Here is a 13,286-nt window from a genome sequence, read left to right as displayed (position 1 = left end):
TTTCTTTTATATAAGGTTTAAATGGAATGTGTGGCCTCTGGGTCATTGTCCAGACTGGGCTAGCTCAGAAAATGTTTTGTATCCTGGAACAGGTCAGGAGAATTCGGGGGAATCCCTCCCCTTAAAATTCCTGGAAATGGGTATATTACCCTGTACTGTGTGCTTTTGCCTTGTGTTTTCCTGTTCTCATTAGTCTGTCATGTCTTGCTGATACAATCATATTTGAGGCATATTATGTGTGCTCTGTGTGCTTTAATAAAATGCAGACAGAATATGGGTCACATACCTGATCCTGTTCTCTTGCTTCAGATCAGACAAATGATCCAGTTGCCACGGACCAGCACCTAGAAAAATGTATCCCACCACTCTCATTTCTTTGTTTACATCTCTTTATCTGTCCAATCTGCTAGGTTGTGTTACTGAGCGGCCATTTGGACAGTTGGGATGTGGGCCAAGGCGCTATGGATGACGGAGGTGGAGCCCTGATTTCCTGGGAGGCCCTGTCTCTCATCAGGGACTTAGGTAAAATAGAGAAAGACATACCGTATAGATGCACATACAGTGTGTGGTTCAACCTAAGATGAACTTCCACAGAAAGAGACTTTTAATCACTGTAGAAATTAAAAAGTATATAGACAGTAGCAAGCTTACACAAACAAAGTCAAGTTAATTATTTACTTCATTATTTAGCTTTATGTAACCTGTTTTCCCCACTGAGATCAACAGGTTTCTTTTTAAACAAGTGACTGAGCCAAAAGAAATAAGGACAATGTACAAAAGCAAAATATAGTAAAGCTCCATGAACAAGGGAACAAAACTGAATTTTCTATATCGATCATTTTCTTTTCAATACCATGAAGCAGGAGCAATGCTTCGAGATCCAAACTTAGACAAATTACAATATGTAATTCTGTGAACAGTCATTTCCTCCAACTGTTTGCAAAGGGACAAGGCTTGGACATACAGTATAGTATTGTTATGGACAGAAGAGTGCAACTGAATAAACCTATAGTGGGACAGGTTCATGCAAAGTTACAAGGTTGTTTATTTATCATTGTACAACAAAAGGTTGTATAATAAGGTCATTATACAACACAAGGTTGTATAATGAAACAAAAGGTCACAGTCCCTTCATGCTACCCACACAGAACTTAACAGATAATTAAATGTCCAACCAAGAGTACAAGGTCTAGTGCTTAAATGTTTTGTAGTCAGGAATGCAGTAAACGTTAGTGTGTATTCCAAGTTCTAAAGAAAAGCTGCTGCCTTTTCATCATGGCAGTTGTGTCATCTGCTGATACGACGGCTTCTCTTCCAGTATTTATTCTGTATAACTCAGTTGCTATGTGTGTTTATTTGAGCCTTTTATTCTGTTTCCAGGTTTGCGTCCAAGGAGAACCTTGCGAACAGTGCTGTGGACAGCTGAAGAGCAGGGTGGAGTTGGAGCGCAGCAGTACTATAATCTACACAAGGTACTGGCTATTGTTACTGCAGTACCTAATAGGAAATGCACAGTGTAACAGCAGTAGAGCAAATACTATTCCTGTTGGTAAGAAGCAGGAATGGTCAGACCACATTGTGAAAGTGTGTAGACATGTACTTCCAGCTATACCAGAGAGTTTCATGAGGACAGAGATATTTTAGTGCATTTTTTAAACCAAAAAGTACATTCCTGTGTACTTTCCAGTTCTACCATTTATTATATACTGAAATTAGGATTTAAATCTCAATCAGTTAAGGCAGCTGTACCAGCGAGTGGTAGACTTGAGTGTGTATGCTCTTGTTTGAAGGTAGCCGTGTTTAAAATGTTTAACTTTAGCAAATCCTGAGTCTTTATATAGATTGTTGAGTGGCTTACTATTTTCATTGTCTGAAGCTTGTGTTGTTTATTGTCTCCCTTCATCTCTCTTGATCTTTCACCTCTCCTATCTGCTTCCTCTCCACCCAGGTTAACATGTCCAACATAGACCTGGTCATGGAGTCTGACATGGGGACATTTACCCCGTTGGCTCTGCAGTTTAGTGGCAGCGATGCAGCTCGAAAGGTAGGCTTAAAGACACATAACACTGTCACACAATCATCAGTGTTTATTCAAGCTTCAAAGTCTGAATTCTGCAAGGTGGCATAAATTAATATCCAGTCCAGTGAATGTGCTGTTTTTCCTCCATCTGTTCCCTACGTCACATTACCCCTACCTTCAGACCATTGCTTCTTAGATAGGATATTTAAAATTAATCTAAACATTAAACTTTCCATTTAACCTCAGTGTAAACTATGTTGCACCTTTGCTTAACCACAGAACTACTCTCTTTTTTTTGGTTGTGGCACTGTAACATCTACTAGGTTAAGTGGTTATGGGTTTGTAGTGTGGTTTAAGACAATGCACCTGGAATACAATATTTGAAATAATGTTGAACAATATTTGAAAACCACTGGCATATAACAGATGGTGGGATGAACTGAGAAGCACTTTGCTGTGTCTGTTTCAACAGGTGATGGAAGAAGTGGTCAAACTGTTGGCTCCCATTAATACAACCAAACTGGAGACACACGGAGAAGGGACAGATATCTCACCGTGGATGCAGGCAGGCATACCAGGTCAGTTCAATCATGTCCGTTATAAAAACAGAAATGGTTGAAATAGGAAGTAACTCATCCTTATTTCTGTGGTTCTGGTTTTAATTACCTCTCCTTTATCCTGAAAGTTCTTTGTACACAGAATCACATCCTCATTGATGAACTGTGAACATAGTAAAGTGTAAGGAAATCAGGTCAGCTGAGTCAGTGAACTCTTTTATGTCCCTTCTTAAAACATACTTTTATAGGAGAGCCTTTCCCAATCTTATTTGACTTTATTTTATCCCTTTTATTTTATTCTATTTTACTAATTTTGTATTTATCTTAAATGTGTATTTTAGTCATTTCAATGTTTTCTTGCTTTTATCTTGTTTTGTTTTTGTATTATTGTCTTTACACTTGTTAAAGCACTTTGTAACTTGTTTTTGAAAAGTGCTCTCCAAATAAGGATTATTATTATTCTTATTAATATAGGGAGGTGGGGGCACATTTTCACTTTAAGCGAAATTTCTTAGAAATCTGAATTAAAACTTTTAGATGTTCAATGTGTGGATGGGACGTTTTCTAGTAGAATCTCTGACCCAGACTGATGTGACCAAATGTACAGAGACTTTTTTAATGATGGGTACATAGTGCAGTGTACAGTAGGACTATAAACACAAACTGACACAACAAACAATGAAAGAGGAATAAACAAGAAAAGAGAAATAAACATAATAGAATTGTGTTGTATGAGATTGCACAAAACAAAACCAGTGTGACTGTATTAGTATTGCATTTGCTACTTTAAAAAAAAAGATTGCTGGTTAGACAATTCTGATTTAACAAAGATCAGGCTTTACAAAGACTGCTATAACACATTTTTAAGATTCCACTGATTTAAAAACCCTGAAAACATATTGAACCCTCAACAACGTGGCGCTTAATATCTGACAGTGTGTTTCTATCTACGTGGCTTATACAGAGATTTAGTGGTCCAAACGTTCTCTCTGCCTCTCTCTTTTCTAGTTTTTGTAGAAGTGAAATTGCAATGTACACAGAAAGATGTAACCTTTAGAGGTGGAACTGAAACAAGACACTAAAACATACTGTTCAAGCATTCCAGTAGTGACAAGAAGAATCAGTGAGTGCTACGGTCTTCTTTATCATATATTTAACAGTTCCAGCAGAGCAGCTGAGGGATTGGTTGTAGGGCTTCAGCAGAACTTTGTCTGTTTGGGGATGTTTTTAAAAGCCCTGTTTCTCTGCTTTAAGGGATTTTACTGTGTTCATTAAAGTAAAGAATGTTAGATAAGCCTGCATTTGCAGCGAATAGCACCATTTCAGTGGGACAGAGGTTATGGTCAAGCTTATTATCACAAGTTGGAACAGCACCTTTTTCCGTGGAACTTTTTATACATGTTTTTAGCAGTCGTAGTTGTTCAATTCACTAATCTGTCACTCATCAACTCCTCTCCATGAAGAGATTTCCAAAGAGGTAATAAGAAAAAAAAATCCGCAGTCATGTTAAATTGTCTGGTTCATGAATTACCACGGAGGAGCTGCATTCTCGAGGGACTTCCTCCTTTACTGTCAGGCTGAGTCGAGGTCTCTTGGATGGTCTCTTTATGATTGTTGGTTGTAGGAACAGTAATGGACTGTCCAGGGGGAAGGTCAGGGTGCACATGCCACAATCTCTGCTGGGCACTCTCGCCTGGGTACCTTCAATGCACAGACAAAGAAGTCAGTCATTCTGTCAGTGATGTCTGATTTGGTAGTATGAAGGAGCTATTTTAATTAACTAAACTGAGCAGCAACAAAATAATCCACTTAAAACAAGTTAAAGTCATACATGACTTGGTGATGAGCAGAACTACAAACCTGTACTTTGGACAGATGTCTTTGCAGGGTCCGTTTGGGAGGCCACATGTCTTAAAATAGGCAAGTGAGATGCTCTGCCATAATTGCCCTAAATGCGGGGGAAACAGTGACACAAAATCCATCATCACAATTACATGTAAAACAAATTAGGAGCTAAACTCTGCACAATAGTGTGGCAAACTAGGGTCTGGACTGTATGTCGGACACTTAAAATATTTATGTTATACCAACAAAACACGTAACCAATTGAGTCTCTGTTGTTCCTATAGATGTATTACGTTAAATCTCTCATTGCCTCATTTATTCAGGTGGTTACCGTAACTATTCTCATATACTAACGTTGCTTGTAACGTTTCTTTTCAGGAAATTTACATAATTGAAGGTTCATCATTATTTTAGTGTTCCTACCAGCGGTTCTTAAGTTATACCTCAGTCGAATATCGGCGTTGTATCGCTGCTGATAAGTTCGCCTCTGTTTCTGCTGTGAGTTGGTAGACTTGCCATTTTTTCAAAATTCCCAAAGCCTCTTCCACCCTGACAAACTTTCGGTAACACATGACACAAATCCTGCTGGAGTACACCCCGTCCCTTCTCTGAAAAAAGATTCCCACATCTCTGAACCGCTCGTGCAACGGCTTTTCTCTAGGGTTCACGATGTACAGATTTTTGGTGTTTGAAATCACTCCTTTAAACATCAAATTCTTTTGGCACAGTCGACATGTATGGTCGACCGACATTGCACACGTTTGTTTAGCTGCTCCCGTTAGCAACCACGCAGTTTTTGCGTCGACTGAAAATGACGTGAAAGATACGCTACGCTACGTCACTCATACTGATTGGATGAGTGGTTAGGGCTTGATTGAAAAATACAACTCATGCAAGTGTAGGACCAAAGTAGAAGGTAGATTCATTTGTCACAGTACAACTGGTTATAGAGTGAAATTAAGTTTGTAACTCTCTTCTGCTACGTAGCTGATAATATACTGTTATATAAAAGCAATTATAAAATGGTAGACAGAAATAAACCATTTTCAGTGGAGCAGTGCTGAGGATGAGTTTGAGTTTAAAAGTCTCATAGCTTTGGGGGAAAAGCTGCTTTGCAGTGGTGGTGCGGCAGCAGAAACTCCTATATCTCTTCCCAGACTGGCTGGGGTGGGTACTGTCCTTTAGTATCCTTTGGGCTCTGCGTAGGCACCTCACCTCACCGGCTGCTTGGTAGATGGGTACCGATGATCTTCCGAGCAGTTTTAATTACCCGCTGCAGAGCCCTCCGTTCCTGGACCGTGCACAACATTCAAGGCTTTAAAATCAATTCAAAAACTCACACGTAACCAGTGAAGGGCCGCGAGGATTGGTGTTATGTGGTCACTCCTCTTGGTGAGTTAGAAGCCTTGCTGCAGCATTTTGAATGAACTGTAGTCTATGAATGTTTACCAGAATACAGAGCATTACAGTAGTCCAGTCTCAAGAAGATAAAGTATCAAACACTTGAATATAAAAGTGTAAATCTTATAATCAATTATAAAATGAATAAAAATGGATGGATAAAAATGACTGTAGTAGAAGAAAAAAAGGGTCTGGGACATGTGTTTGTAAATAGATGTTACCCTTATAAACTAAAAAAATATGTATTAAGTATTCTAGAAAGGTGTCATTCACATTGTCATAGTCATTTTGAAGGATAAAGGGTTGCATAACAGTTGTGATTTTAAAAACATAAATATCCCATAGTTATTTCATGCTGAACAAAAATAAATGCAGATGTCCAATCACCAGAAAAATAATTGGAGTTATCAGAATAGATATGGCGCCTCTAGGATGTTGATAAGTTCACCTGTTTTGTAGTGATTAATTGAGCGTTGTATGTCCTTGACTCAAACTAATGATGGCGTCTTCGTCCCAGTTCCTGACCTGTATTATTCCAGCAACATGTTTATTTAACAGCCTTCCTGTTTCCTTATAATGCCAATATTTATGCCAGCCAGACATTTTGTATATGACCTTTTGTTATTTTAGTGTTAAACTCAGAACCACATGTCTGTGATTTCAGGGACTTTATTTCTCATAATCTAAATTGAAACTGTGAGTTGATTACAAAATGGATGGGCGTAAAGTCAATAACTCTACTTACAAGTAAGGTCACTGTAGCCTTAAGATGCTTCTGGAAAACGGGGTCCTGACATTCCCTCCTTGGAGCGTGGGTACATAATATAATTCAGTAAACACTAAAAGTAATGACTATATAAATATTATAGAAATTATCAATATAACAGAACATTGTTTTATTAAGACACATCTACTGAACCTGTATTTGTGTTTTATATTTGCAGTTTACAAGTCAATTGTAAAAATATAATTTTCAAACAGTCAACTTTCTGGCACACTAGCTTCACACAAAAGCTATATTAAAATCTGTGTGGAAACTTTTAGCCACCGTTTCTTAGACATCAATACAACCCAGTTAATGAACCAACTTGAAGCCGTAGAAGGGACACTCGTAGAGCTGAAACTGAACCTTACTGTCAAAATAAATACCCCTTAATTTCTAATGTACATCTACAGACCAGCATTGTTATCAATCCAAATGTCCCTTCCTGCCAAATCAAAGATGTCACTGGTGTTTTTACCTGTTCCACAAGCTGATGTGAAATTACAATCCTTTGTTTTGCAGTAATGGAGAGAAACTGTACCAAGATCATAGCAGTTTTCCCCTCATGTTTTTGATAGTGAAGATAGGTATTTATCTGATTCCTTTTTAGTGGTACTGGGAGAGATTAAATGGTCCAAAATCTTAAGTGATGTTACATTGCACTCAGAAAGACACTGTGGTATCATTTGTAGAGGAACTCAAAAAAACAAAAACAACATTACAATTTTCAGCCAGTTAGATCACAAGCACAGAGACTTATTTGCCTAAAGACATTCAGTGAGTTATCTGTTATTTAACAGTTCTACTGGAGCAGCTGAGAGATTGGTGTCTTGCTCAAGGGCACGTTGAAGGCAGTTGTCTTGACAGATGTAATCTTTTCTGCATACTTTCTTTGTTCTGGCGATATTAAGACATGTGTACCGCCATGTAAAAGGGGGAACCAATATGAATCCCGATTACTAATGTGGTATACAAGCACCTTGTAACTGCCAACACTGTTTCATGGCACTTGTCGTACAACATAAACATTTCAGTATTCTTATTTGTTCCATTAACTTGTCTGTCATTCACCAATTTCTCTCCATGAAGAGATTTCCGTGAAAGTAAAGAAAAAAAAGCCGCTGACCCATGTCAGTGCCCGTTATGTTGAGTCCTCTGGTTCATGAACTACCATAGACAATCTACATCCTGAAGGGCCTTCCTCCTCGTCTGAAAGGCTGAGTCGAGGTCTCTTGGATGATCTCTTTACTGTTGTTGGTTGTAGGAACAATAGTGGACTGTCCAAGGGGAAGGTGAGGGTGCACACTCCATAATCTCTGCTGGACACTCTCGCCTGGGTACCTTCAATGCACAGAAGAATTTAGAAATGTTGTTAGTTGTGTCTACAGTGAATGAGCACACATTATATTGAGTAAAAGCAAAAACTGAAAAACTAAATAGACCTTTACTGCGGAATTGATTCTGCAGAGTTTTCATGGATAGCTGTGTGCCGACTGATTTCCTCTCTGGGGGGTCAGTCTGGGAGGCCACGTGTCTTACAGCAGGCAAAGTGCTGCCATCGGTGCCCTAAACAGTGACACAGCAAATAGATGGATTGACCATCACACATATTTAAAACAACACATAATGAGACAGAAAAACTGTACAAAGTTATGATATTGTGAGCAAAACCTCAAATTGAGACATCTTTTAAGTTAAGACTATCTCCTGAAAAGGTTTAAAGTATTAAATGCTTACAGAGTTGGGCTGTGAGGTGAAAGACGAATAGGTTTATGCTATGGGTTGAAAGGAATGGGGAAAGCAGATACGATTGCAAAGTCAATTTTAGAGAAACAAGCAATAGATGTTATTTTATCCTTTGGCAGGGTGTAATTGAGACACTGCGTTTAAAAGTGGGAATTGAAAGGGCAGTGTCAAAAGTAAGAAAATTAAATGAGGGAGAGACATTAATGTTTTGTCCAAGTTTTTGTTAAATGGTTAAAGATATTTAAGCCTGAACAAAATGGAGTTTTTGAGCCCAATACCGATTTTAGAGGGAAAAATTAACTGGCGGCCGATATAGTGAATATTTGAGCTGGAATGAAAATAGACCTTTTGTATGTGTATTTTGCACAGATATAACAATGCAAAGGTAGTTAGAAGGCTGCTTTCTTAAATAGTCTTTAATCAAATAAATTTTTTAAGTTAAATATTCTTAAACATGCTGAACATTTTATTTATACTGGGCATTTTAAAGATGGATCTTTTAATAGATAACAGTTCATTTTAATAAATATGATTTATTGTACATAAAAATATTGATATATAAAAAGCAGTAACTATAGCTGTGAAATAAATACACTGTAGTAAAAAGTACAATATTTCCTTCTGAAAAGTAGTGGATTGGAAGTATAAAAGTAGCAGAAAATTCCTAAGTTGTACTGAAGTATAGTACTCTCTACTAAACCATGTATTTTCTACTCTGTCAAGCTACCTATGAGATTCATGCTACAGCTTTGTTCCCATCCATTATTTCAATGGATTGAACTCCAATCACCTTTTTTTTCTTGCTAATCAAAACATGTAATCTTTAGCAGTATTTCGCTGTTAGTGTACAACACTGAGTACAATAAGCTTGTTGTCCTGGATGGGGATGTTGTTTATTTACTTTCCAGCACCATCTTACCATAGTTACATTACTTGCTGTGTTGTTGTTAGCTTCTGGATGCTTATCAAAAGTTACACAACATTGCCAAGCAAAGTAATTCCTGCAGATTGACCTTTTTATTTTTTACTAACTTTACAATAAAACATCACAAAACTTTGCACAAAACGTACAGCTTGCACGTTTGAAGTGGAATCGCGGACAGTCGGTATCGATCCATCCTTGAGCCTCAACACTGACGCGAACCCAGCTTCGTACTGACCCACGTTCACAAAGCAGTCTGGGGTGAAATGGTTCGCGCACACATACAGAAACCGTGTAGTCGTTGAGGGGACATCTCCGTTGAAAATAAAGTTAATCCAACTGATACTTGCTTCCCCGGATGACTGGAGTCCCAACAGTGTGCTGTGTTGGTTGTTGCAACCAACTACAGAACAATTGGCGTGCTTTGCTTTTGCTTTAGACATGTTAGCTACTAACTACATAGGTAGTTTACTCTGACTGACTGCGGCTTGTTGTTGTATTTCCTCTTCGGCGCGCTCCTACATCATATTGTTCGTTGATCTCATTGGTCGAAGGTAGCTCGTGACGGCGATGGACAGATGGTTCATCCAATCACCTGCCAAGTACTTTTGACAGTGCCTGCCTTTCCCAAACAGGTTCCAAGACAACTTCTGTAGCGTCAGGTTAGGTGTACACGACAGTAGTTTTTCCTCAGCTTCTTGTGCCGACTTTATTGGCGACACAAAGTTATTGTTGGTTCTCACTGGTCCGTGATTAGCAACTTCGTCTCCCTGTGGCTAGAAACATAGGGCCAGAACATCGTCGCGACCGGATGCTAACCGGACTGCTCTAACGTCGCTTGTGCTGTTGCTGCTGTTGTCATGAGCTAACGTTAAGCTAACCAGACAGATTCGCAAATGCGAATTAACTGGGAGTTAATGAACCCATCCACTTTATGTAATTGTGTTTAACTAACAGACACAATTGATTTAGACAATGTAGGTTGGCGCACACACACTACATGTGACGTTAGCCACGTTACCTTAATCTATCCCTTAGGACTGTTTACAGTATTCTTACAGGTTCAGATTTTACAGTCGGGACCGATCCTTCATTGAGCCTTCATTTTGAAGCAAACCCCGCCTGCCTCTCGGACACGCATAACATTAGCTCTTGGTCGTAATGGGAATGTTGCTATTGATGCGGTGATGGCGCAATGGATAAGACGCCTGTCTTTGGTGTGAGAGATCCCGGTTCAATCCTCCACTGTAACCAACCCACCATTGTGTCCCTGAGCAGGACACTTAACCCCTCGTTGCTCCAGAGGCGTGCGACATGTATAGCAATTGTAATTCGCCTTGGATAAAAGCGTCAGATAAATGTCACGTATTAAAATACGTTGAAACCACTGTTGTTTAAAATCTACATTTTTTGTCATCTGCATTCATTTTCTATTTTGCAGCCAACAAGTGCGATTTTTGGCTCTTGATATTTCCAGAGAGGCCTGTAAATCATGTTAAATGAACAAAGTGCTACAGTCAGTTTGTTTTGTGTCAGGAGCCTCACTCACCCTTGTCACTACTTTCGCAAGTGTAGGGACAGCGTCAGGATTTAGAAGAAGCTGCTTTCTGAATCCCATTTCCACCTCTGCATAGTTGGTGAAGCACTCGCGCGTAAAGTGGAGATTGCACACGTAAACAGAAGCGGAGGGTATGTCGACCCGTCCCAGAGCATGCAGCCAGCGGTGTGCCATCTCTCTGTCAGACGGCAAAGAGTGCAGCCCCTCCGTGCTTTTGCACTCGGGATAAGCGCATTTTCGACCCATGTTTGACAGTCTACAACAGGAATAGCTAACCAAGCTAAAAACAAACTTCAACTTCTTCTGCCTCTCGATGAACTAGCAGTTGGCACGAAAGTTATTTTTAATTTACCACCACCTACTGGACCGGAGTGTTGAGTGGCAGCAAAAACAAAAGCCTTTGACAAAACAGTCCCAACTCAGTGTTCACTTACTAGCCTTTTTTTGGTGTAATGTTCTTCATCAGCAAATGGAGTTTGCTTAGTTGTCAGTTAGCTTGGTGGCAGTTATGATTTCATCTGCTCTTATACAACTTGTTGTCCATGTTAGCCTAAAGAATAAAAGTTAATTCTTGATCATAGAAATAGTAGTTTTACAAAACAAACCAAAGTCAGTGTGCACTTACTAGCTGTTTCCACATCTCGTTAAAAGTTAATTAAAATTAAACTATGGGTGACTCTACTCTACATATCATTTATTATCTCAAACAAGTAGATTTAGTATAAATTTTTGTTTATAAACTAAAGCTCCAGTACACAAGTACATGCCAGAAAGTAAAGGTTATGTTTCTGTCGATACAGTGTTGTAAATAATGATTGTTTCCTAATACATCAGGAAACCAAAGCAGGCCCAGTTGTCTAATTGAACACATTGATAAACAGGTTGAAATAGAAAGGTCACACTCTCCACCAGTGCTGATTAGTATTTTGTTGCTTTCGACCTGCGAGGTCCACAGCCTCCATGAGTTATTGTTAAAAGAAATTTAACCACTCCTTGTATTATTCAGACCCACTTTCCCCTGCCACAGAAATGTCCTGGAGGATTGAACCAGATGCAATAATGATATGTCTTTTCACATGTAAAATGTAATTGTTTCCAGGATTGTTTGAACAGTCGACTCTTTGTGTATCAAACGTACCGTTTAGTGGAACGATTTGTACTTTATCTCTCTTCTCCTTCTGTCAACCAGGTGCTAGCCTCCACGTGGCAGACAGTCGGTACTTTTGGTTCCACCACAGTGAAGGTGATACCATGACTGTTCAGGACCCTCACGACATGGACCTGTGCTCAGCATTGTGGGCCGTGGTTGCTTATGTCGTGGCAGACCTTCAGGACATGCTGCCTAGGTAGCAATGTGAATGGGATGACAGGATGTTCACTGTAAACCACAGCTGGATCAGTTAATTCCTAAACACATGGTCAAATACAAATTTCTTTTTTTTTTTAAACTTGCGATGGAACAGATTGAGTTAAGAAATTTTTGTTAATAAATTCAATGTGAATTGTCCTTGGATAAACAAGTGAGTAGGAGAGAGGATTAAAAAAAAAACACTATTGACCACTAGCAGTTGCATATCATCATCACAAATGTTTTAGCTAAATAACAGTAAACTGACACATGAACAGATGTTACAGTCAAATTGAAGCGTTAGTAATCAGTTTGTTTTTAAATGAACACCCAATAGATTTACATGCGGTTGTAGCTCAGGGCAGTGTCATGATCATCTTAAAGTTTGAAGTAACATAATAAAGGCTTTTATGATCATGATACATAATGACTTAAGATTTTTTAGAAGAGAAGAACCTATTATATGTGTAGAATGACTGATTGAATGATTTTTTTTTTCCCAAGTAAAAAGCTGATTTTCAAATTACTGATAAGACCAAGAAAATTAGTGGACATTCTCAGGTGATGTTGTTGTCTTAATGCCTTAATATAATGTGCTGCAAAAAGGATGAAAGGTCTGGGAAAGAGTAAAAAATTAAACAAAGAATTATAAAGTCTGGAAAAACCACATTCAAATGTCTAATGTTTCTGCAAGTTTCCAGTGATGTCAAAAATAACCTGATCTTTAAAAGTATATGTTTTATGGTTTTGACCTTTTTAGATTATTGTGGTGGAAGTTTGATGTATTATAAGTCCTGCCTGAATTAACCATGACCTCATTTACAGCATGTTCTGTAAGATTGTATTGACAAAAAAATCTTTGCAGTGTTGCAATATAATCAATAAAGTATTAATCATTGTTTCCACCATTACTCCCATCTGCTCTTCTGCTGTAATACTTGATCATGTCATTTCTGTGAAAGTAGTAAGAGGAAGATGAAAGAAGAGACATCTAGAAAGGAGAATCAGGATGATGGTGGGTCAAAAAAAATAAGATCATACAGAGGAGGAGTGAAAGGAAAGAGAATTAATCATTTTGTGGGGGCCGTGTAGCAAACACACACACACACAGCTGGGATCTCCACCC

The 13,286-nt window shown here is 38.7% G+C and overlaps 2 protein-coding genes across 5 annotated transcripts in view; one reads left to right on the top strand and one right to left on the bottom strand.

Moving 5' to 3' along the window:
• LOC123968203 (carboxypeptidase Q-like) overlaps positions 1–13,071 on the top strand; it is a 27,444-nt gene extending 14,373 nt beyond the window's left edge. For all 3 annotated transcript variants that reach the window (XM_046044800.1, XM_046044801.1, XM_046044799.1), the window contains exon 11: positions 12,002–13,071. In XM_046044800.1, the coding sequence (XP_045900756.1) occupies positions 12,002–12,162 (161 nt within the window). In that variant the 3' untranslated portion in view covers positions 12,163–13,071. The remainder of the gene's footprint in view (positions 1–12,001) is intronic.
• Positions 6,705–11,122, bottom strand: LOC123968204. Of its 2 annotated transcripts, none has more exons than XM_046044804.1 (3): positions 10,804–11,122; positions 8,029–8,152; positions 6,705–7,927 (listed from the first exon to the last, which is right to left on the bottom strand). In XM_046044804.1, exons 1-3 carry the CDS (start codon positions 11,056–11,058, stop codon positions 7,728–7,730), a joined length of 579 nt encoding a protein of 192 aa, XP_045900760.1. In that variant the 5' UTR covers positions 11,059–11,122; the 3' UTR covers positions 6,705–7,727. The 2 variants fall into 2 exon arrangements, with proteins under 2 accessions (XP_045900760.1, XP_045900759.1); XM_046044803.1 differs by lacking the exon at positions 10,804–11,122 and adding an exon at positions 9,404–10,648.
• Positions 13,072–13,286: the final 215 nt, after the last annotated feature.

The sequence above is a fragment of the Micropterus dolomieu genome, linkage group LG03 (assembly GCF_021292245.1).
Source record: "Micropterus dolomieu isolate WLL.071019.BEF.003 ecotype Adirondacks linkage group LG03, ASM2129224v1, whole genome shotgun sequence".
NCBI lineage: Eukaryota > Metazoa > Chordata > Actinopteri > Centrarchiformes > Centrarchidae > Micropterus > Micropterus dolomieu.
The sequence above is the reverse complement of the archived record's forward strand: the minus strand, read 5'-3'. Positions and strand labels throughout refer to the sequence as shown.